This window comes from Nestor notabilis, unplaced genomic scaffold (assembly GCF_000696875.1).
Source record: "Nestor notabilis isolate BGI_N333 unplaced genomic scaffold, ASM69687v1 scaffold11549, whole genome shotgun sequence".
Taxonomy (NCBI): Eukaryota; Metazoa; Chordata; class Aves; order Psittaciformes; family Psittacidae; genus Nestor; species Nestor notabilis.
Genome location: NW_009942397.1, coordinates 20,302 through 44,374, shown reverse-complemented (window position 1 = coordinate 44,374; position 24,073 = coordinate 20,302). Strand labels below are relative to the sequence as shown.

General features: G+C 35.8%; 1 protein-coding gene across 1 annotated transcript in view; it reads right to left on the bottom strand.

Annotated features, from left to right (window-relative positions):
- The window catches only part of LOC104411052 (E3 ubiquitin-protein ligase MYCBP2-like), a gene marked incomplete at both ends in the record, with an annotated part of 67,454 nt that overhangs the window by 23,479 nt on the left and 19,902 nt on the right, over window positions 1-24,073 (bottom strand). Inside the window, 14 exon segments of the mRNA XM_010021381.1 lie at window positions 801-1,075; window positions 1,831-2,023; window positions 3,872-3,968; window positions 5,233-5,316; window positions 5,409-5,543; window positions 6,575-6,666; window positions 8,409-8,536; window positions 8,636-8,761; window positions 9,792-9,964; window positions 11,844-11,997; window positions 12,532-12,736; window positions 13,773-13,890; window positions 20,053-20,134; window positions 20,570-20,689. Of these exon segments, the coding sequence (XP_010019683.1) occupies window positions 801-1,075; window positions 1,831-2,023; window positions 3,872-3,968; window positions 5,233-5,316; window positions 5,409-5,543; window positions 6,575-6,666; window positions 8,409-8,536; window positions 8,636-8,761; window positions 9,792-9,964; window positions 11,844-11,997; window positions 12,532-12,736; window positions 13,773-13,890; window positions 20,053-20,134; window positions 20,570-20,689 (1,982 nt within the window).

The following is a 24,073-nucleotide window of genomic DNA, read 5'->3' as shown; positions in this document are numbered from 1 at the left end:
ACTTTACATTATCTTCTCTCATGAGCTTCCACTGAGATCTTTCAAATTGGAGTCATTAAAATTTGTTGGGTTACATGTTTTAAAATAATAAACCCATTTAAAATTACTTCTGAAACTATGACATCCTTTGAATATAATGCACGTATTATAACTAATCAATTTAATCAGAATAATGTATTAAGGAACTGACTCTTCCTTAAATTTTTATATGCTAAATGAATTTCCATGCAAATTGGAAAGAAAATAGTTTACATCTCACTGCAATCAATGCGAGCAAGCAACTATACTTTTTGAGTGGGGATGCCCATTCACAATAAGCAAGACACTTAGAAAAAAGTTGTTGATTATAGAACAATATTGCCAGCTTCTCATACACTTTGGTGTATGAGAACAGTTATTAACATTTAATATTGAGAAATTATTCAGCTATTAGTGATGGGTATGAAAACCGCCATGTGTATGCTCCTAAGCAACATGCAGCAAGAGTAATCACACGTAAGGCATGGCCTCAACGAAAAAGCAGGTGCTGACAGTTTCGAGCACCACAAATTTTCCTTCAATGTCCCAGTGAGAATTTTACTGCTAATAGAGACAGAAGTTCCTATGTTCCTATTGAACTTGTGCACTTAACAAAACTCAAACCCCAATTATCAAAAAAAACCCCAAACCGTAGCAGAATTCAAATTGCAAACCAAGAAAAACACACAAAAAAGGAATAAAGGTATTAAATACTACTTGGCTTCTCTTTGAGCAAAAAGAAAAGCTAAGTTGTAGTATTTATTTATGCCATTTTAATGTACCTGGTCCAAACAATTCAGCAAGTCACAAAGACATGCCCACTGGAGAGCCGGTGTTGGATAAAATGAATGAAAGCAAGCTGTGAATGTGTTATGGCCTTCCTGAAGAACAGCTTCTAGAAGAGTGAGAGGCTGACTGAGGTATCCTTGTGGATCGTTGTCCAACTTCACCATGCAATGATCAACTCCCTCAGATAAAATTTTTCTCAGCAAGGTCCTAGTTTTCCCAATGCAATCTGCTAATTTGCTCGTTTCTTCTACCACTGCCTTAGCTGTAGCTAGAAGATTAGACAAAGAGGAGCATTAAAATGTAAAAGTAAATGAAACATTTTCATATTAAAATGCACATTTTACATGCAAATAAACCAACTAGAATTTAGTAACACTGATAAGCCTACGTTCAGTGAAGCTAATTTCAGAAGGAAAACAGTGAAGGGTGTTAAACTACATCAAAGAAACCTGAACATCAGAAACTTCCAATTTTCTGGGCTTTCATAATCACAGAATGGTTTGGGTTGGAAGAGGCCTTCCCATCCCCCTGTCATGGGTGGGAATGCCTTCCTCTAGGCCAGGTTTCTCAAAGTCCCATACAAATTGGTTTTGTATGAGCATTGTTAATGTACAGGCATGAAAAACAGACACTGTCCTCAAATTTAAATTGTGCTCACCAGCAAAGCAACTACTATGTACAGGGGAAAAAAAAAAAAAACAACAAAAACCCAAAAAAAATCAAACAAAAAACCAGTTAGTCCAAAACAACTCAACTGTCAAGCCAAAAAAGAAATTAACTTTAAAATACACACAAGTTAATGTAAACTTGTGGTGTTGGATGCTTAGTTATGCAGATTATTGCAAGTATCCCATTTCTGACAGCAAGTCTCTTAACTGCTCCAATAAAGCCATCTGTATAGGCAATTTCATCTGACAGCATATCCTATATGAATACTTAGATCAAATTTTGAATCTCCTGTAGATTATCTGCTGATAAATATGAAACAAGCAAATCTAGAGGATGTTGTGGTTTACAGAATACCTGATATTGGATATATTTCACAGGTGTAGACCCTCAGCAACCTCAGGCAGCAAGTACCCACAAAACGCAACCTTTCTAAATCCAAAAGAGTAGCAGTGTATTGGAATCCTTTAAGCCCACGAAGTTCTTCAACTCCCAGCACTAGTGTAGTCCAACTCCAGTGAAGAATGCTCAATAAAGATTCAAAACATTCCTATTTCAGGTTAGGAAGGACAGAGAAGACAGATTTTTTGTTAACAACAAAAAGCGAACTTTCAGCATTCGTATAAGATGAAAAGCAAATAGAATTTATATCTGTGTTTATTATGAAAACATAAATATGTCTCTACACATCTCCCATACAACATACAAATCCTATTTGCTTGAGAATAAAGAGCACCAAGAATGTTAGGGAAGACTGCACTGTAATAGCATGCTAAAAGCAATTTATAACATATTATAATGTTATGTGTGTGGAAGTCTCCCAGTTACTTAAGAACTAGCAACTGTTTGTATTCACCTGTAATACAGATTTTTCAATATATTTTACTTGCTTTGTCTGCATATGAATAGTGCAATACTCACTTTTAGCAAAATATATTCTTGTCCTAACAGCAAAGACTTACCAGGGCTGTCTCTTTGTCTTTAAACAGTTAGGATATGCAGGATCATGGGAACTGTATCACATTTACAATACTTGAAAGTTCAAAAGAAGCACATGATAGTCCACAAGAAACTCAAGGATTTAAAAAGTTTTGTTTGTCCAAAAAATGATTTCTAGTATTATTAAATATGGTTGATAGTTTCATAAAACTGTACCTCAGAAGGCAAACTATGAGTATTTGGTATCGAATACCTTCAAGCTGCAGGTATACCTTCAAGCTGCAACAATCAAGTTAATTGTTCAAAAGTTAATTCTACAATATCTAATGCTTCAGAAAGCCAAAACTCCCCTCTTATCCCAATTCAGATCATGAGGGATAACAGCAGCAAGATAATGAAGAGAGAGGATACAATGTGAAGAATTAAAAATAATAAAGAGTTCACAGCTTAATGCATTTTTTTAAGCAAACATGAATTAAGAGTAGCTATTAATATGTTAATAAAATTATTACTAAAAATGTAAATTGTGTAGACAATATATTTGTAAGAGAAACCTGAACAGGAGAAGGTAACTCTGTTAATTAGAAAATACTGAGGAAATGCAGAATACATAAATGAAAGCATGAGGCTAAGGAAATTTTACTGTGAGTGGCCATATGGAAGCAGTAACTTCATCACAACTATCTGTGGAGAATACTGACAGTACATGTAACGCAGTATGAAATATAAACCAGGATGAAACTGAAAATAAAACAATAATTGCTTGTAACAGATAAGGAAGGGACCATATTTTAAAAAAACATGATGATTACATTTCCCTTGTCTTGCATGATAATACTGCATTTCAACTTAATGCAGTATTTCTCACAATGTGACTAACCTCCTTGTATGTGAAGAACTGCAGATTATCTTCTATTTATAGTTGCAGTTCACTGTGCCTATTAATACTCTTTTCCTCAGCATATGAAAGTTAAACTGAATGCTATCTGATCCTCAGTGTATACTGGAATGCATCCAAGAGGAAGACAAATCTCACCAATGACTAATTAATGACAGTAATTTAAAAGCCATGGAGGAGAGCATATAGTAAAGCTTCCTCAAAAATCTAAAAATATTAATTGCTTGGCAGGAGGTAAGGCTTGTACATTGACTACGATCAGCAAGTATGAACCCCCAAATCTAAGTAAGCTCAACCTTGCAAAACAAGTGTATTTCTAGGCTCTTACCCTCAGGTCAATACCAAGCTTAAGTTTACACCTGAAATATTCAGGAAAAGTAAAAAAAGACAATGTTTTATTTATATATGTATGTATGTATGTACGTACGTATCAGTGTAACTAACTTCTGCTTGATAAAGCAGACAGAAAAATATCATCAGTTATTTCCACATGTATGTCTTTCTGTTTTCCAAGTATGAAAGAACTTGCAGGGAACACAGAAGATTCTTGACAATACTCACCACTGACACAGTTCTGGCAAAAGATCTCTTTAAAATATGCACAGGTTCACTGGTTTGCTGTTTTCCTTTAGATGCACTGCCATCACTTGTTGGCAGCCTGGAAGAACAATTTAAAGAACTGACTTGGAAGACTACACTTTTTACTTGTAGCAGTTTTTACTGTTTGCATTGTTCAAGAGGAACAAAAGTCAAAGAAAATTTTAAGGTAATTAACAAAAAAATGTTCAATTTCTGCATAACTTCCTCCAGTTATGTAAACTGTAATAAAATACAGAACTGTAATGAAATATTTAGAATTCTGTTCAATTGGCAGGATTGTGACAACTGATAATAAAGTTGAGACTTAATTATACATGAAATTATTACAAGTATTTACTTGTAATAAGATGACATTTTAAGACTAGAAATATTATTCCTTAAATAGCAGTAGTTTCGTAGAAGTAAAATGTATATGGAGACATAAAAATGCAGACAGCACTTATTACTACAGCACTTTTCCTTTTGTGCCACTCATGGCTTTTCAGCCATATCCTTCTTTCAGAAGCCCCTATTGCCGTCTCTCCATGGAAATCTCTCAAATGATAACAGGTTATGCCAGGACTTTATGTGCATCAGTCAAAATGAAATTTTCCTCTGGAGAGATAGACACAAAGCTTACCGACCAAAGCAAGCTGCTCTGATAAGAGACTCAGAAAAGGACATGCTTACAAAGGACATAGCAAAAGAACTGCTATGAAGAAATTCCAAGCTTCAGAATTAATGTGGGGGCAGATGGCAATATATACATATATGCACATAAAATATAAAATTAGGGTTTGTATATATTTGAGGAAGTCTGAAAAATATACTAGCAATACAGTGAAAGAGCTCTTGCTTCTAAAAACAGAGCTACATAACATTTAACATGAGAATAGTTAAGTTTATGGTAACTTATCGTAAAGGACAATTAGATGTTTGTTCCTTTGGTTTTTTGGGTTGTTTTTTGGGGGGATGGAGGGTTGGTGTTCATTAAGTTCATCTCTTTGACAGTACACTGCTCCTAAACTGAGGTTTGCCAGGTAGTAGAAAAATGAAGCATATCAGGTGAAACCATTAGGCTCTACAGAGCTAAATTAAAGTCTCAAAATATATGAAGAATGACTGCAAGAAAAACTGCAAAGAAATAACTTGTTATAATGGGTTTATTACATTTCTCAAAGACACTATAAATTTTCCTTGAATTTTTCAGATACTGATTTCCTTAGCCTAATACAGTAATAATTTCAGGAAACATATGTTTATTTTGGCACATGTTTGGCATACAGGGCTTCTGCTTAAAAAACATGTCAATAAATTGTTCTGAATAGAGATCAAAATATTACCTGTATAGTAACTGCGGGATCTGCCCTGCATTAACATCTGTACCATTATTTGATTTCTTGGAACTTTTAAACTGAAATACAACACTGAAAGGGAAATAATCCAATTATTAGTTCAGTCATACTAGATATCTTCTTTTGCATTAAAAAAATATATATATTAAAACAAAAAAATATACCCATCATCTGTAGTAATAGAAGCCTGTCCATGAGATCCACAATCACTGCTTGGTCCTGACACTCTTGCCCAGGCGACATACCACCAGCCAGCTTGCAGGAGTACTGGTTCATCAAACATCATTGCATACTTCTCTCTGGGATAAATAAATTTTGAAAAAGACACATATGAATTAGTTTTCAAATTAATCTTTAATGAATTCCACCCTGCTTCTAAAAGAAAATTGAGAATTAATGGAATTTAGTTAGCACTGTCAATCATCTATTAATATTCAGAAAATAAAAATATTTCATTGAAAAATACTTCAGTAATTAGAAAAATAAAAAAAATCAGAAGGACCTACAAATGCGTAAGTCTAGCTTGAGCTTGCATTTTGAAACAATCAGATATCAAATGCCAAATAGAGTAAGGAAAGATTAAGTTAAATTAACACACACAAGCCCAATTACATTTAATACATGATACTGCAGATAAAGTATTAATTATAAAGTATTGTTTATATTATTTTAATTCAATTCCAGAAAGCCTCTGTAAATGACAAGAGCTTATACGTGAATTCTTAGGAATTACACATGAATATTTAACAAAGTATATATTTAGGAGTATTGATACATAAGAATTAAACCTAAAAGTAGTCATGGATGATTTGAATGTTAAATTATTTCATAACAGCGAACAAAAAAGCAGCTAAAGCATGGCTAACCCCATCCATATGCACAAAATCTATCAAGCAGTAACTGTATTCTAATGAGCTGAAGCACAATAACTCTTCTTTTGGTTATGATAATTTCATACTGCAGTAATTTTAATGATGAACTGTTTAATGACAATACCCATTTGTGCTCGAAAGCGTTCTTTTGATAGAAGCATTCAAAAGAGCTGCTGCAACGTCTTGTCTTCTCATCACAGGAATATGGGATTTGACTTTGATTTATACAAGAACAAGTGTGAAATGATTTGCTGCCTTTTAATTTAGTGCCATAGTGGTCTGGTGAGGTATTTGGCGTTTTACTGCTTTACCCAACACACTTTGTTTGTGTCTAAGTTTTACATCACTTGTTACAAACTTCTAAAGATGTACATCATCTCTGATGTTTAAAGTGATTTAAAAATGTGCATAAATAAAGATCAAGAAGTAGATAGCCACAGATAAGGAAAACATCTTACCTAGCTGCACAATCATATGCTAAGACATCTGTTTCAGCAAGAAGGTCTCCATCAGTCTCATGGTCTCCCCCATCTGGACCCAACTCAAACAACTGGTGGAGTAAGAAGAAAAGGTAAAAATATGTCTTAGGTGTTAGAAACCTTGTAATACCACTTTTTCCTGTCTGGCGTTCTGTAAACTGTCTACTCCTTTCTCCCCAAAAGTAATTGCCAGTTACTATCACTGACAGAATTGTGATTCCCACAGATTCCCACCTGGAAATCAGGATTTTGTATTATCATTAACTGTCAAGAAATAGCAACTGACACTGACACCCCCCACCCATCACCCACCCCCCCCCGCCTTATACCCAGATACATTCTTAGTGGAGAAACTCCACTTGCAGGCAGGTCAAATGCAGGCAGGCAGGCAGAGTACCCAAGAAAGGCAATGTTGGGCAGAAGGCGCAGGCTTTTGTGACAGATTGAAATGCACTGAAGATCTACTCAACTTCTCTGGAAAAGGAGAGCTTGACTGTTTAGCAGAGCTAGTCAATGCTGCCATAAACAGTTGGTGACTAGGACAAAAGACGACACCTTTTGCAAAAGAACTGGGGTTTCTCAGTCAAAAATAACTTCTACAGTTTGAGGAGTTTGAAAAAGGACCACAATACATCTATGACTTCCCTTGCAAACATCTATTTAACACACAGTTTATCTGCAATATGACTGGCAATTCTTCTTTTGGCTATAAACTAATCCTAGACAACCAGAAACAAATTGAAAAAGCAATACTAGTGTGCTTCCACAGGGTTACTACCTTTAGTATTTAAACATTAGTCATGGATTGGGCTTTTTTGTTAAGTTTCTTGGATTTCTTTAATCATTTGCAATATCGAGTCACTGTGTTAAACTAGAATAAAGTACAGCTACTTATTCTGGATCTCCTGTTGCCTTATGCAAATGTTACTGCCAATCATATGCCATCTATTTCCCTAAAACAAACCTGAATACCTATTCATCTGAAAATAGAAAAAGAGAACTCAATAACCCACTAAATGTCAAGTAACAACAAAAATATATTTCAAATCTATAAATCAGATATAAATCTCAGACAGATATTGGATTCTTCCTTTACATTGTGTTTTGGGGACTTTCTGAAATCCTTATTAAATGCAGGAACAGAAACTACTCATTGCAAACCAGAGTTCTGTTATAACACTGTATGTTTAAGTGAACTCTTTTATACAAAGTCAGGTTTGTTTATTTATTTTAAATGAATAAAAAATTTATTTAAAATAATTTTTTTTTTACACATGCTCCATCCCTAATCATTCTTACATGTGGCACACAGCAGCGTTAAGTATCTTTGGTGCCATTCACTCTCAGTTGAGTGATCCCAGCTGAGAAGTTACTGATAAGCACTCTTTTTTCTGGTTTTGAGAAGCAGTCCCTCATGTTAGTTAGAATCAGACTCAATTCTAACTTGAAGCCCACAACACCAATTTTCTGTAGGTGGACCTCTGAGCTTTGTATAAACAGATAACAGAACCCTTCAACCCACCACCATATCTGCTCAAGGCACCTGTAAGATGGCATAGCATTTAGTGAAAGTAAGAATGGGCCAATTCTTGGCAAGTAAGAATAATTCTCAGATGTCTGCTTCAACCACCTTACCTGCATAAGTTTCATTACTTCTCACTGAGAAGCTGCCTTCTAGTTCTATTACAAGTGCTTTTAATATACAGCAAACCACTCATTCATCAAGAAATAAAATTAATTAGGTTTTAGCTGGCATTTCTAAAGTTCTGATTTTGACACATAATATTGTTTAAAACCAAACTAAAAAGCTTACCTTTATTTTAGCAGTGTATTCACCCCTACCTCCAAATAGACCAAGACCACCTAACAGAATATCTGTATCAGCACAGAAACGGATAGCTTCTACTGAGTGGGCTGAATAACCCCAGCCTCCTCCATGGCCTGCAGAAAAAAAGAACAGCATAAATACAGTTAATCTACCTCAGTCTTTCATTTCGCAAGCTGATTGGCTTGTGCTATGAAATTATACTGTGTACATACTTTCAAATCTGTTAACAACACTATAGTCCTCTTTAGAATAAACTTTCATTACTGCTTGAGTCTCTTCTTCCGTATTTGCTACACCCATTTTTAAGTCCTGCATAGCAGCCAAAGTATCAAGACAACCTAAAAGACAGCAAAACCAAAAAGAAGTCAAAATTTCTTACTGTTGATTATAATCAGCAAAACGGAAATGACCAAACATATGCTACCAAATATCATTATAGCTTCGACTAGGTCAAGGGTCACTGCTGTAGAATCTCAAGGATCACTGCTGAAGATCAATTTCATTTAAATTACTCATCTTCCAGAATAACCAAGTAATGTGATTAAATCTACTTTGCAACTTTTACAACAGTAAAATTGCCAACAACACCACCTTTTTTTCCCCTTTTTAGATTTCCCATATTATCAAAGACTTGCAGTAGTAACAATTAGGAGCAGATTTGAACGTCCCTGTCTGTAACAGGTGGGGTTGGAACTAGATGATCTTTAAGGTCCCTTCCAACACAAACCATTCTAATTTAAAATTTATCACATCTCACACACAAGGAACAGATCGCTCATCACAATTAGTGAGCAAGTGACCCAAAACGACTTCCAAAGCTGTGCTTTGAAACACTGCATATGTTGCATATGGCCAGTTTATACATTAATATCATGGGATTATTTTTTGTTTTGGTAGGCCTTTTAGACTACTAAAGGAAATCTTATTAATGTTAGTGCCCCATTTTATAAAATTAACAAGAGAAAATTCTAATTTCAGGTACTGCATTTACTTTAAAATAAAATTAGCTTATTTAAGATCACTTTTTTCCTGTCTCTTGGAAACTCCAGGTTAACTTATCAGTACTGACTTTATTCTGCAGATGGTCAAAAAAAAAAATCATCTAAGAAGGTCTCTTGCTGACCCCTAATAGCAGGTTCCATCAGAACTCTAAAACCCTCAAGCATCATTAAGATAGCAGAAGATAACTATTTTGATTAAAAATAACACATATCAGCCAGATCTTAAGTGTTAAGACCAACAGTGAAAGATTACAAAGTAAGATTTTAACTAAAAAAAAAAAAGTCAGAAAGCTGTTAGATTGGGATTCATTTATACATTATACTTTATTTCATCTAAGCTTCTGACTCAGCAACTATAAATGTATACCTAGAATGTGCAAAGCTGCATGAGATCTGGTGGTTAGAGCTTTGGAACCAGTTGGTAGGGCAAGTTCTGGACTCAAAATACTACACCGGGATTGCATGTCTGGAGCTGAGGGAAGTCTGGAATCCGCAACTACTGCATTGTAACTCCACAGTTCCCTAGTATTTGGTCGAAACCTAGAACAAGACAAAACAGAGTGAAAAAAAAACCTTTCACCTACTAAAAAAATTTTTTAAAAAATCTAACTGATATTTAAATTTTATAAGCTATTTAATGTAAAATGTAGATCATTACACCAAATGCATATAAACTTTACTAGCGCAACACACTAGGAAAGACAAAACCATTTTTATTGCATTTCAAGTTAAACAGTCACATTATGAGTTTACAAATTTCAGAAAATGTTAGACACTTTTTAAAGGCAATATTAAAATGGTATAATCTATTAAGAGGCATGAATTAACTAGCAAAGTACTATATATAATGGCAGGTTTGCTCAAAAATGCCAAGTGAAAGTGAAAGGGTTACCTTCAAATAAGAATAAAAACATCTTGAGAAATCCAATGTATTTTGTTTGGGCTTTTTTAAATGGATAACATCACCTCATGAGATTTTAAGGGATTATAGAAAAGTGCAGCATAAACAAGGGACTACAAAGACCTTCTATATTGTAAATTAACATGGAGAAAAAAAAAATGGAAAAAAAAAAGACAAAAAAATTATGTCATTGATATCGTTATGTAAAAGGAAGAAACAGAAGACCTAGGCCCCTGGGAATGTTCTGAATAAGCACACAAAAAATTTTCACTTGCTACCCTTTTCTAAATGGGGCTAAGACGGTCTAACTAATGGAGAAAGAAATAGTTTTAATGAAAAATACTATAGGAAATACTATAGGAAACCTGTATTCAGGATTTCAACAAGTTAGCAACGTGCAAGTTTATACACACACCCCTATGAAATTATTTAACCACTTCAATTTCACTACTACCTGGAGAAGTCACAAAATCTATATAATCAGGAATGCTGTCTCTCTGTACAGAGAAACAGAATTTAAACAGACATGAGTAAAAATGTCCAGGAATCATAATTAATATACCAGATACTTCACTACCGAAGGGCATATTCATTAATACATCTCTTCTTTGACAGTTTTAACATTTTCTATTAAACAAGAATGGAATTCTGGATGAAGACATCCAAAGTAGGATGTAAGCAGCCTACAGACACAGGGATCTTTTAAGGATCTGATCCTACATGATAGTAACTTTTTCAGATGAATACAGACTAGGTGGCTCTCTGTTTTATTCTAACTGTGATTATTTTTGTTTTTCCTAGGTCTTCAAAGAGTTTAAACATCATCAATCACTTGCACTTGGACTACAGTCGTATTTCTCTCCCAATATCTGGCTAACATAGCTTTTAAATCATTATAGAAGAATTGAATGTTACAATTCTGTTTTGGAACAAGGGCTTATGATCTATGCCTGCTCAAAGACTCCACTGAAAGCAACAACCCCAAAGACTGTGAAATAAGTACAACCAGAATTTGAATGTCTAAGCCATATATATAAGTATCTTTATGTTGACCTCTCATAATGTCAGAACTGAAAATACTATTACTCCACCCCTTCTCCTATGAAGTCTTAACCACTAATACCAGAGAGAAGGATGAAGATTAAAGATATAAGATATAAGGTTGTGGAAGCTGGGTATGGCAAGAAAATTATTCAGTGAAGTGTTAAGCATATGGAGGCAAATAAAGATAGAATAAAACAGTAAATAAGCTGAATAGATTGGAGTTCTCCAAACATCATGAGACTAGAAAGAAAATTATGAAAAAAGAAAATAAGTAAATAAATAAATAAATATCAGGCAAGAGATGTATGTTTCTGGCTTACTAGAACAAATCATAAAAAGTGAGAAAACATACATGGAAGAGTAAATATTGTTCTTCATTTACTAGGGAAATGAGCATAATCAATCTCCAGCCTCCCAAAATATTTCAAATGGGATTTCTATACTAGAATGTTAACAGCTATAATCCACACTTGCCTCCAAATAACATCATAGACAGGATCCAGACACACACCAGAACCTTGAAGGTCTTCCTGCTCAGAATCATTGAATGTTTTGCAACTGCCATCTACTTTATTTATCAGAAGACATTTGAAAGGAGGAGGTTCTGATATTGAAGCTGGTACCAAACCTAGATCATGGAGCAAAAAGAGCAGAATAACATGAAGATTCCACTCATTATGTGGCACTATTCTCAGACTAAAGCCATAACACTGCACTGTACCAACTACTAGGAAGAAAATTAATTCTATCCCATCTGAAACCAGGACAAGCATTAACGTAGCAGGGAAGAACAGATATACTGCTACAGCAAAAAATAAACTACAGTAAGAATTTAATGCAAGAAAAATTTAGACTTTTACACTTTTGTTTTTACTAAAACTTATTTCTAAAGGAACTAGTATCACCATATGCAGTACAACTAGGCAGCCAAAATATTGCCAGGTTGGACAGAGCCTTGGGCGACATAGTTTAGTGTGTGGTGTTCCTGCTCATGGCAGGGGGGCTGGAACTAGATGATCTTAAGGTCCTTTCCAACCCAAACTATTCTATGATTCTACGATTCACATTTTTGACCTATTGCTCCTCCACTGTTCACATGACTGAACCTATTTTTTCCTCTAATATTTCCATAAGCATTTAAATATTATAGAGGAGTTCTTGCCTATTATATGCCTGCTTGCAAATATCTCTGATGTAGCAAGCACATGAGAATTAATGAGAGCTTCATCGATCCTGAGAAAAGTCTGGTCTCCACTTGCTCCAATCCATGTTGCTTTGCGTCCATATTTGGAGCCTATATTAGGCATAGGTGCTGGTTTTGCATTCCAGTAAGGCATATCCAGAATTGGCCTGCCAAGCTGACCTTTCTATAGAGAGAATACAGAATTAGTAAGTAACACTAAGTCTCAAAGATTAACAAGTTACTTTGATAGTTATAATATACGAAAGTAGTAATCTGGAAGAGATATCTTACCACAAAATTACCTTCAGAAAGTAATGGCTACTGTAAGTGAAGCGCTACACATTTAAATACAAGGAACAAGACATTGACAGATATCCTTCTCCCTGTTCAGTCAGGTTTTTGAGTGAACTTTGTTTTTAATGCAACTCAAACTATCCATCAAATATAAAAGCATCATTCTCCTTCAATACTCAATTCCAACAGCTTAAGTGCTAAACAAGGAATGAATGAAAGGACGGTGGATGGACAGAGTGCACAGGGAATTATCTACATCCAGATTCAGACAGTCTAAATTCCACTCAGTTCTGAAGTTCTATGGACTTCAGGTCTTGTAGAGCAAATACCTCTTAAAAGTACCTAGAAATCAATCAGCACACCAAACTTGAGCTAAAAAGAGCATAAAATGCCCGAGTAAGCACCTCTGCATACAGTCAGTGACCATAAGAATGGATTCCACATGGACATAGGAGAATATATACCATGTGGATATGAAAGTAGAGAGTACCAGAGTTATGCTGTGTTACACTGACCAATGATCTCCCCTCAAGCGGGAGCATAACTTCTGCAACTCATTGCAGAAAACAGGACACTTACTTTTTCGAATGAATGCAGACAGACAGGTCATAGCATATGTAATATATACTTATTTTCAACCAAGCTTGCAACAGTAAGAGTTTGATAAAGCTGGTGCACCTTACAGAATAACCCAGTTCTAAATCACCATCTTCATTAAAAAATAAAAACCACCAAGAATTTCTGGCATTGTGCTTTTCTAACCACAACATTAGAGGCCACATTTTTAAGCATAACAGACACAGAAGACATGCAGAAGTCATAGGTAGTTCTGTAAGAACAAGTATAAACAGTTTTGAAAAGTCTTTTGAACAGTACTTTAAGTATTAGCATATTCCCATGAGTAAGTATTATTATTATTTACTTACTGAGAAACTTCCAAAAGTGAAAACCTGGCCATCCAGTAAGAGAATAGCTGTATGGTTGCTCCCAGCAGTAACTTGGGTACTAGGACCTGGTAATGCCTGCACCAAAGTAGGACATCCCCTGTATCAAAATAAAAGAATTCTGTATTAATACATGCTTATGCAACATTTAACACACAAATTAGTATTATAAGGATTTCAATCACTGTGAAATGTATTCACTATGATCACATACTACATGGAATCAGAGTCAAGCAACATCTTACATATTAAAGAAACAGAGGTTTTAAAGACTGTACCAGATATTTAAATTTATGCCATCTTGTAACAGGGAAGCAGATCAAGTATCCTCTCTTCAGTTAAACTCAGAAATTAGCATCGAATACAACCAGTTAATTTAATATTTAGTTGTAGGATTCCATTAATATTACTGTAGTTATACTGATATATATGTGTGTTTATGTATACAAAATATATTGCAATGAACTGCAGCAGTAAAAGAATACTTTTGTGAGGACCTCTGGTGAAGCACTTAACAAAAACCCCAAACTGTTTGCATTATGAAGCAACCAAAAGCCTTATGTAGTTAGTACACTAGTACAATTACCAGAAGCAACATTTACATAGCCTTCCTGAGATCACTTTTCTAGGGAACTATAAAAGAAAGAAAAGGTCTACCCACCTTCATCAGCTTTCTAACGCATTATTTTAATGCATTATTCTCCATTTCTAATGGAGAATAACGCATTCAGATACCGCTCTCCGTTAAGATCATAGACTCAAGAAAGAACAAACCTCTTCAAATGGTTTTCCAGGAAGATCTGAAAAATTCTAATCCATGTGTCTCCCAGCTATAAGAAAATAAATTTCCTATTCCAGTAAAAATGATGGAAAAAAAAAACCAACAGGATGATCAAAAAGCAAAGAAAGAAAACTTGAAGTGATGACTTGTAATACCAATAGCAGAAAAGATAAAAAATAGAGATACTAAAACTAAAACATCATCTCAATCCAACAAAGTAAATAGGAGCCTACAAGACCTGCATCAGACTTTGAATCCCATAATGAATGCCTACCTAGACTTCAAATTTATTGTGGGCTTAGAAAGACAGTGAATTTGAAGAATGAGTTATTCCCACATAAATCTGTGTTTGGGAACTCTAATCCCAGAGAACAGCAGCACTATTTAAACTTGTTTTTAAACACACACTTTCAAAAGTAAATTATTCTAAAATAAGAACAGTTTGTCTTATGATGGAATAAAAAAAAAGTGTCAAACCACGGTCATCTAGTGATTGTTTAGCAGCTGATGTGCAAAAATATGGGTTGTCTGCATATTCTGAATTTGGCTGACTTACAGGTAGAACATGAGAAAGCAGGAGGAAGGAGAGGCATTGTGTTCAGTAAGGAAGGACAGATAAGAAGACGTGAACATACAGAGATGTGGAACAGAGGAATGTAGCATGAAGATAGGTTGATGACCTGAAGGAGGGGGAACACAGGTATACAGAAAGAAACTATTCCCTCATGGCGAATGTAGCTTCCAGCGGGCAATTCTAGTGGAGATGGAGAGAGTGAAGGGCAGCACAAAATTTGGTAGAGCATGCACAACATGACATTTACATACATAGTAGCCTTTGTTGGACTACAGGCACATGGGTTTGGACATCAGTAACATTATACACAGACACAGAGAGCAAGTGCAGCAGCACCAATGATGAAACATCTTAAAACCAGAAAAAACATAATACATTTGTCTCCCATTAACTTTAAGGAAGCTCAAAAAAGCACTGATGCAGAAACAACATATAGTTCCTGTTAAAGGGAAATACTTTTATTACCATTTTTTTCCTCTACCTCAAAATTCTGATAGTGATGGGCACAGAATTACCAATCCTATGCTTAAAAAAAAAAAAAAACAACAAAAAACAAAAAAAACCAAAACAAAACAAAAACATTTCATCTCTTTGATGCATAAAAACTAAGCTATTAACATCAGAAGTATGTATCTTTGTTTTTCCAATTGAATCTATCAGCAAAGTTATCTGCATGCTGTGTATGAAATTCCCTTGGCAGAAGCAAAACAAAAATGGACAAGCAACTAATGTAGAGAGATGTTGTACATTATCTTCTTAAATGGCTGTTTTATTAAGATCGCCCAGTTTTTCGAACAGCCAACTACAGTGTATCAACTAAGGAACTGAAAACAAAAAAGCTCAAGACACTAAACTACATCAAAAAAATAAAGTTAAATTACAGAAAAATTGTTTTCACTTCATGAAAGGAGGATGGATCTTGAAAAATACAGTAAGCTAGTTTGACTGGTGTATATGGAATTTAAAACCTGCAAATAGGATTGGCTATTTCTCTATCCCTTTAAAACTGAAAACAGAAGAGGTCAGCATAGACTCTTAAGAGTCTGAGAGACTCTTTGAACACAGTTTTGATAACTAGTGTTTCTCCATTTGAAAGAGAGAAAGCAAGAAGTTTTTTCTGGGATGGAGTTGACAGACATGGGTGTTAAATCACAGATTCTCTGGTTTCTGGATATGGCACAGGTCAATCACTGAAGACCAGCCTCAACTATATAGAAAGTAACCTGGGATCCCTTGGGAAAACGTAAGATTGCTGAACAAAAAACAGCAGATACACATGCATTGGTATCTCAGGATCCCACAGAAGGTGCAAATGCATTTTGACTGTCCACACCAAAACTCTCTTCAATGCTGAAAGGTAAGCATTCCTTGGAGCAGATGTGGTCTTTGAAACCTCATCCCGCATTAACTGTTTGGACAATTGCTGTTCATAGCACTTATCCAGGCAATCGCTGGCTGCCAGCTCCAGAATGATGCCACTTGGGGCAACTGATCCTGGTGCTGGTGTAAATTCAGGGTCCCCATGGGCTGTTACTGTGTAGTGGGTAAAAGGAAACCAGTAGTAACTTCTGCCAGTTGCAGGCAGAGTTGGACAGTATGAAGTTAAAAAGAAAATGGAGATTTTTACATTTGAGGTAACTGGAAGTATGGTGAAAAGATGTAAATAAGACCCACACATAAGTAGTAAAATAGTCAGACGATGTACCTATAAACACGGTCCAATAAACAGAGATAATGAAACTTTTTTTTTCCCTAGAGATATTAATAGAGTATAGCATCCACACTTCATCTTCAAACAAAACGTGGCTGACTGTCCATGGAAGGTCTGCTCAGTTTTCTTCCATGTTATCGTTGAACCTCCGGAAGCAAAATCACTTCAGGATTGTCTTACTTCAGGTGTTCCATCCCTTGAGCTTCACTGCCAGATCATGTTCTTGCTAACGTAGTGCCGAAGGCAACAGTTTGCACAAGAAATGCAGGTAATATTTGAACAATAATAGAAAGATCCTGAAGTTTTAAGTCCCAGCTTCATCAGCAACATACAGGCTTTTGCTTACTTGAATACAAGACATGCTATTTTTCACCAAGGTTAGATTCTGCAAAGCATTTCTGGCTTCCACTTTCAACCCACCAGCATCTAATTTGATGAGAATATTAGCAGAGACTGACAAATCCTTCATGTACGATTCATGAATAGCTCATCAACATCTGCCTCTGTGGATTTTACAATAGAAAGCCCACACAGACTAGTTCAATGGCTCCAACATACTGGTAAGGAAAAGATGGACTCCCAGGAAACAGACCACTTGCATTTTTAAGTGGTCCATCTGTGAATGGCTGGAGAAAAAAAAATAACACCACCTTGTGCATCTTGCTTGTTCCTCCACACCATTTCAGTTCTATTAATGATTTATTAAGAATCACACTGTCCTGTTCATCTGATGTTTTGTTTGTTTCTGTGCATAAAAAAGTAGTAGTAAGTCCTTCCAGAGTGTGTAATATGCCTCATTCCTACTGAAGTATGGGGAAGAACTTGTAGTGTTTACCATACTCTAATATAGAAGTACAAAATCCTTAATTAAGGAGAAAGCCATGCCTGGACAAGTTCCAAATAGTTAAGCATTTTCAAGACTTTTAAAAAGAAGGTCTCACCATTATATCTTTACACTGCAAGACAGAAGTCTCTGAAAGGATAAGTCATCAATCGCTGCCCAGGAACTTCCATAATTGCTTCATCTGGCAATGAAGATGGCTCCCTCAGATGACAATGAGAGCTCCTGTATTTTCCCTTACAGTTCTTGTTTTCAGGGGTCCCATATTTAGATATACTAGCTAGGCTGTCTAAACACTGGTTCCTTTCTTTTTTTCTTTCCCTCTCTCCCAGAAATACAGCAGAGTATCAGTTCCTGGATTCAGAAGATGATAGTCTTCCTGAAGTCAATACAAGCAATGTGACACACTGCATGACTGACATACCACTGACCTGGCTGGAGCTGGCCATCTGAGCACCACTGCGTCCCAACTGAGGTGGAACTCTGCATAAGGACTCCCTGTTTCCTTCTCTGAATCCCTTACTGTGAGGATAGAGGAGAGATCTCTACTTAAAGCTGGAAAAAGAAGTACATCAATGAGGAAATCATAATTTGAATGAGTGCGCTAAACAGCAATATAGTACTACAGCCAGTTCTCATGCACAGGACATACTCCAAATTTCTTCCAAGGCTTTTTTCAGACACTCTCTAGGGTCTGTTGTGACACAATGATCAGTGTCAGGTCGTTTGCACCTCCTCAGCTTCTAGGCCTGGTCAAGCACTATCTTTTGGGACAGGATATTTCATGTTCTCTTCTAGGATCTCACTTGGAACTGCATTTGGTCTCCATCCAGTCTCTGTCTAAATAAGCAACAGATGTGGGGCTTACCGCCTGAAATTCTGACAGATACAGCAGATAGCTCCGATGCCTTCAGAAAAGCCAAGTGATTTCATCAAAGTTGGAAACAGCAGACACTGTTACCAGTACAAATGCCACTGTTATTTGTACCTCTTCAGTCTTTAACCCAAAACTGGCCTTATTCTAGTAGTGACTTGAATTGCCAGCTAAAAGCCATTGTAGCTTGGAACAAGTGTCCAAGAATTTCCAGGAATGAAAACCAGGGTACTTAACTATGATACAGCTCTGCCATAGGCAGAAACACAGACTGCATTCACCAGTCCAATGCAAACTAAGCAGGTAACAGTTTAGAGACTAGCATTATGCACAGCAGTCAATACAGAATAACACTTCCGGTAAACTTCCTTCCTTCCCTCTCCCCCTTTTGTTTAGTGAATCCCATGAAAATTTTAAGATGATGAAGATTTCTTCAGAAACTTGACAAAAGAAATTATATGGAAGTCTCCAAAGAGATTAGGAGGATAGATGTTTAGTAATTTTCATTCTCACTACTAAAAGAGAAATGACAGAACTGAAGACAGGTCACAGATGCTTCACTCAGTATGCCTTTCACATAAGGATACTGGGCATTACTGGACATACACAAAGCGTACGTCCAGTGATTTCTACTATTCAAAATCCCACCTTACATGTTACATAGAATATGTATGTGCCCAAGAACAACATTATTACATATCCTTTCATGGCAGGACACTGATTTTTTACTTTAGTGAGTAGATAAGATGCTAAGGATGAGATACTAAGGGTGAGATTGAGCTTCACATTAAAGACGCCTATATTTAATCATGTCACTGTAGTCAATGGAGATCAAGCCCATGAAGTTGTCAGAGCTACTAAGCATACCTAAAACAGTTAAGTAGTGGGTGATTAGCCAAATAGCTCTCCACACTCTGTTTTGACTTCTCCATTTCCACTGACAGCAAAGAAAGCACACATCACTCTCATGCTGACATCCAAAATAAGTGTCTACAAAATGCAACTGAGACTCAACCTTAGTGAACTTACTTTGGAGAGTAATAATAAATAAAAATGAGATTTTATCATAACTAAACTACTGTCAATGGTGTAACGGAAACAGGTTAATCTAGGTTTACAACATCATACTATTATAATTATTGCATATGCAGTATTTTACAGAAATAATGAAATTCAATGAGATTTCAATGTCATTCTCATGTATGTAGGGAGAATTAAAGAGACAGAAGCATTTCAACTCAACTCAGTTATCAAAGCTCTGATAATAACTTTACGCAAAAGTCTTCATGTATATGGTACCACAGTACTGTTACTGTACCTCTATCCAGAGACGTATGGAGAAGCGCAGAACAAGAGCTTATCAACTTTATTTGCACTGTATTTGACTATTCATGCTTACTACTACAGAGAAACAGAAATTCAGCCACATTTTATGCAGCAGTACAGCAATACACAATCACATCCTTTAATTACCAGCTCACCTGGAATTAACATCACCATGTCCAAGTTGCCCATGCTGCCCATATCCAAATGTGTAAACATCACCATTCTCCATCAAAACCACTGAAAAACAAACAAGAAGAATATTTTTGACATGCACATATTAATATGGCATTGCACCAGTGCTAGTTAGCCTTTCTGAGCAGCACAGTTAATGATCCCTACTGAAACACTGAAAGATCTATACCAGATTGCACAATCCTTCACAGCTGGCATCTGTATGCAGGACTAGAACTGTGCCATGCAGATGTTTCCAAATGACTCAAAAATTGCTTAAAGCTCAATATATGATACTTACAGTCCTTCTCACTGTTGAAGGACAGTGTAGCAGCCTACAAAATGATACTACAACTGTTCCAAACTTTACCATTCCTATGTACATCTTTATTGAAAATTAAACACAAAGTAGTAAAAACACATATGAAAACATTTAAAAAATAATAGTAATAAAAAAACCCCACTATGCTATAATCAACATTGATTCACTTTTTTTTTTACCTGAATGGTGAAATCCACAACTGACTTGCACAGCTCTCAGTTCACAGTCAAAGCGGACAGCCCCTGGTGGATAGGTTGTGATTTTGCTGGCATCCTTCTCACCTCTTTCTCCACTTCCATCTATAAACAAAACTTAGTTATATCCCATGTTGTAAGTAAAAGAGTTATATTAGAAGAATAAAGAGAACAACGATAATAACTCCCCACCCCACCATTTGTAAGGCATGAGAAAACCTGCAGAGGAGTAAAAGAGACAGCTCAAAACATGGCATCAAATTAGATGTGAAAGATGACAGAACCACCACTTCTGAACAACTTACTACAAAGTCACACACTGGAAAATATCACATACTTTAAAGCAGAAACTTCTGAAGAGCAGACAAAAATGACCAGCAAAACAGGAAATTCAAACAACTTCAGAAGTTTTGCTTAATGACCATCACTGATAAGTAGACAGAAAGCCTTGTCTGGTTTTTTTTCAATTACTTCTTGTTAAGCATTTTACTTGACTCCAACTTGGCCATATCGTCCTTCTTTTACATAACTAAATGCAGCTCATAACTAACAATGCAGATCATTTCTAACGATACCAACATGCTCACTACTAGCTTGCCTGTTTCCTATCAAAGATGCATTTTTAGACCTCGTCTCCATGATTTCTTTTAGTAAGTATGAAGTGCATTATTGGTTCTTAAAGTCAAACTGCTCTTACATCAGATAAAAGCACCAAAGTGACACAGAATTATATCATTTATAAACTTATCAAAACCCACTATCTCCTTCAGAAATCGCAATGGTTAAGTCATCTAACAATTACACTGTAATTAAACTACATGGTCACAGGGTCACAAACGAAGGTGGTTTCCCAGTAGTAGCAGGAAACCAACATGACAGGGAAACAGACAACATGCTCACCACTATTAAAACACCTATACCTGTGTAGAAAGTGGGCATAGAAAGCTCTAAAGAAAGTGCACTTTTACAATGAAAAAAAAATAAAAATCTCATGTATGTCTTCAGTCACACTGTCCCTAGTCTAGAGAAATAAGACAAAAATACATGAAGTGAAAAATAACTGCACAAAGGAAATTCCATATTCTTTCTGTGATAATTCTGATAAATTACTTCTTTATTAACAAAACTGATACAAGGAAATAATTTTTGCTCAAAGCATTCAAGGTGTTGTTAAGATAGATGTGGAAGTCTGAAGTCCGAAAGTTTATTATTCACTGTCTGCAGCACAGCACTTACAGACTTACAAATCTTTTAAAATATAATTCTGGGTTTATACGTATTATTCAAACTTACTTTCCTCTTCATTGCATGGAAACCGCTGATACAGTAAAGTCATTTCAGCATTTTTATTACAGACCAGCTTTAAAAAATCTCACTGTTCTGGAAATAGAGCTATTTTCCAGTGATAACTGAGAACAGAAATGAATCTCGATGCAGTTTGTATCTTTAAAAGAACAGTGTGTATAAGTATTAAGTATGCTTCTGAAGCATTAGGTTTAATAGCACAGGTAAAGTATCTCTGAAAAATGTGTGTGCCCTTCATTACAGAGAATTACACTTGCACTACATGTTGGTTATGTGTGAAATGGAGACATGGTAAAGGAATTGTCTGGGTCTCAAAATCACCATGGGATTTCTGAGGTTTTTCCAACAGCCTCAGTTGTATACTACTAGACTGTATATGCACATTAGAATAAATGTTTCTTAAGGTCTGTCTGCAGCTTTTTCTGTGTTAACAACAAAAGCAAATACAAAAAGATAGAACCACTATTTGAAAACAACAAAACCCCCTAAAATACGGATTTATTTTTTTTCTCCAAATCCTGTAATTCTGCTTTAAAATGCTTCTAGGGTTTTAGTTAACAATTTGGTTATTTCACAAATACAGTACCTTCAAACTTTTTTTGTCTGCTTTTGCATGAAACTCTACATGCCAAATTAATCAACGGATGGTTCTATGGTCTATTATTGCCACCAGAATTATTCATTCAGTATACCTACTTACTGCTTCCCATTCACACAAGCTTTTTGGACAGGAGCAGAAAAAAGCTAATTGTTCTAGAAGTCTACCTGTGGTGTCTGTCTCTCCCCCCCCCCCCCCTCAGTTACTAATGTCTGCAATGAAAATGTAAGCTCTCCCTCTGTGCAAATGCACTTGAACAGTCATCTGCCAAGAATGCACATGTGCAGTAAGTGCATGCCATGGCTCCACACACTACCTACAATGAAATGAACTAGACACACAGCAACCATGTTGCCTATGCACAGTCATATGAATAAAATTTAGCTGAAGTTGTATTCTGGTCATTTAACGGTGTACACAACAGGGAACAGTGGCATGTCAAGTGATCTGCAGACAACTGGACAGGTACATCTGCATTTCCTGCCTCATCGTAAGACAAACATACTGCTGTTAAGTCCTTCAACAGCTACTAGTAAATAGTTGAGGACTGCTGTTTTCTCAGATGATAAATAATTGGTACTGCCTTTAAATAAAAGATTATTCTAGATATAGTCTCATTTATTCCAAAGATGCAAATGAAAGCAGAGCACCATATTACCCTTAAGGAAACACTAAATACTACTGTGCAAGATGTGAAGACAGGTACATTCACATGAAACAAATTCCTTATCCAAGAAATAAATTTATTTTAAAGGAAAAATAGAGTTGGTATTTTAAAACTCCAAAGCTAACTTCTCAAAGGCTTTAAGAATGCAGGAATGGAAGCAACTGTCTTCCATACATATCTTATTTTGCTTAAGCGTGAAATTTGCAAACTCAAAATGGAACTCTTCTCAGCCTTCTTTGTGGGGTTTTTAACTGTCTCATGAATTTTAAATTGGCTGGATCTTTGCAATTTGACAAGCATGCTAGAAAAATGTATGTGCAGTAAGTACAAAAAAATGCTTGAAACTAAAAAAAAAAAAATAAGCTAGTCTTGTTTAGGGAAAAAAATGTCTTTTGAATAAAATATACAAAGCTAAATAGAACATCACTACACACTTTTGGAGCAATATTTTTGGGCTATACTGTTTATATACTGGACGCTCCATTACATGGCCAATGCATATCACATTTTTCTAGTGGCACTGGCCAAGAGAACCAAGTTCTGCAAGGTCTTACACTTAGAGATAAGGGAAAACTAACTGAGTCACCCCCTTTCTTTCCAGTACTTTCACAGAGTCAACATTTTTTCAGATAAGCGACTCAAGGGTAGATGCAGAAAGTTTATTTGTACGTGTCTCGAGGAACAGTTGAAACTATGGAGATACATGCTTGCTTTTTTTCAAACAATTGTGCACTTACACATTTCATTAGAAGTAACATCAAAACAACTGTTCTGAGGCAGAAAGCATAGAAAGACTACTGAATCAGAGACTCTCCTGGTTGAACGAATGGAAGCTTGTAAGCAGAGCATATTAGTACTTCCAGTGTAATCCATCTGGAACAGTTATACCACTGAACAGAAACATTGACTCTTTCATCTC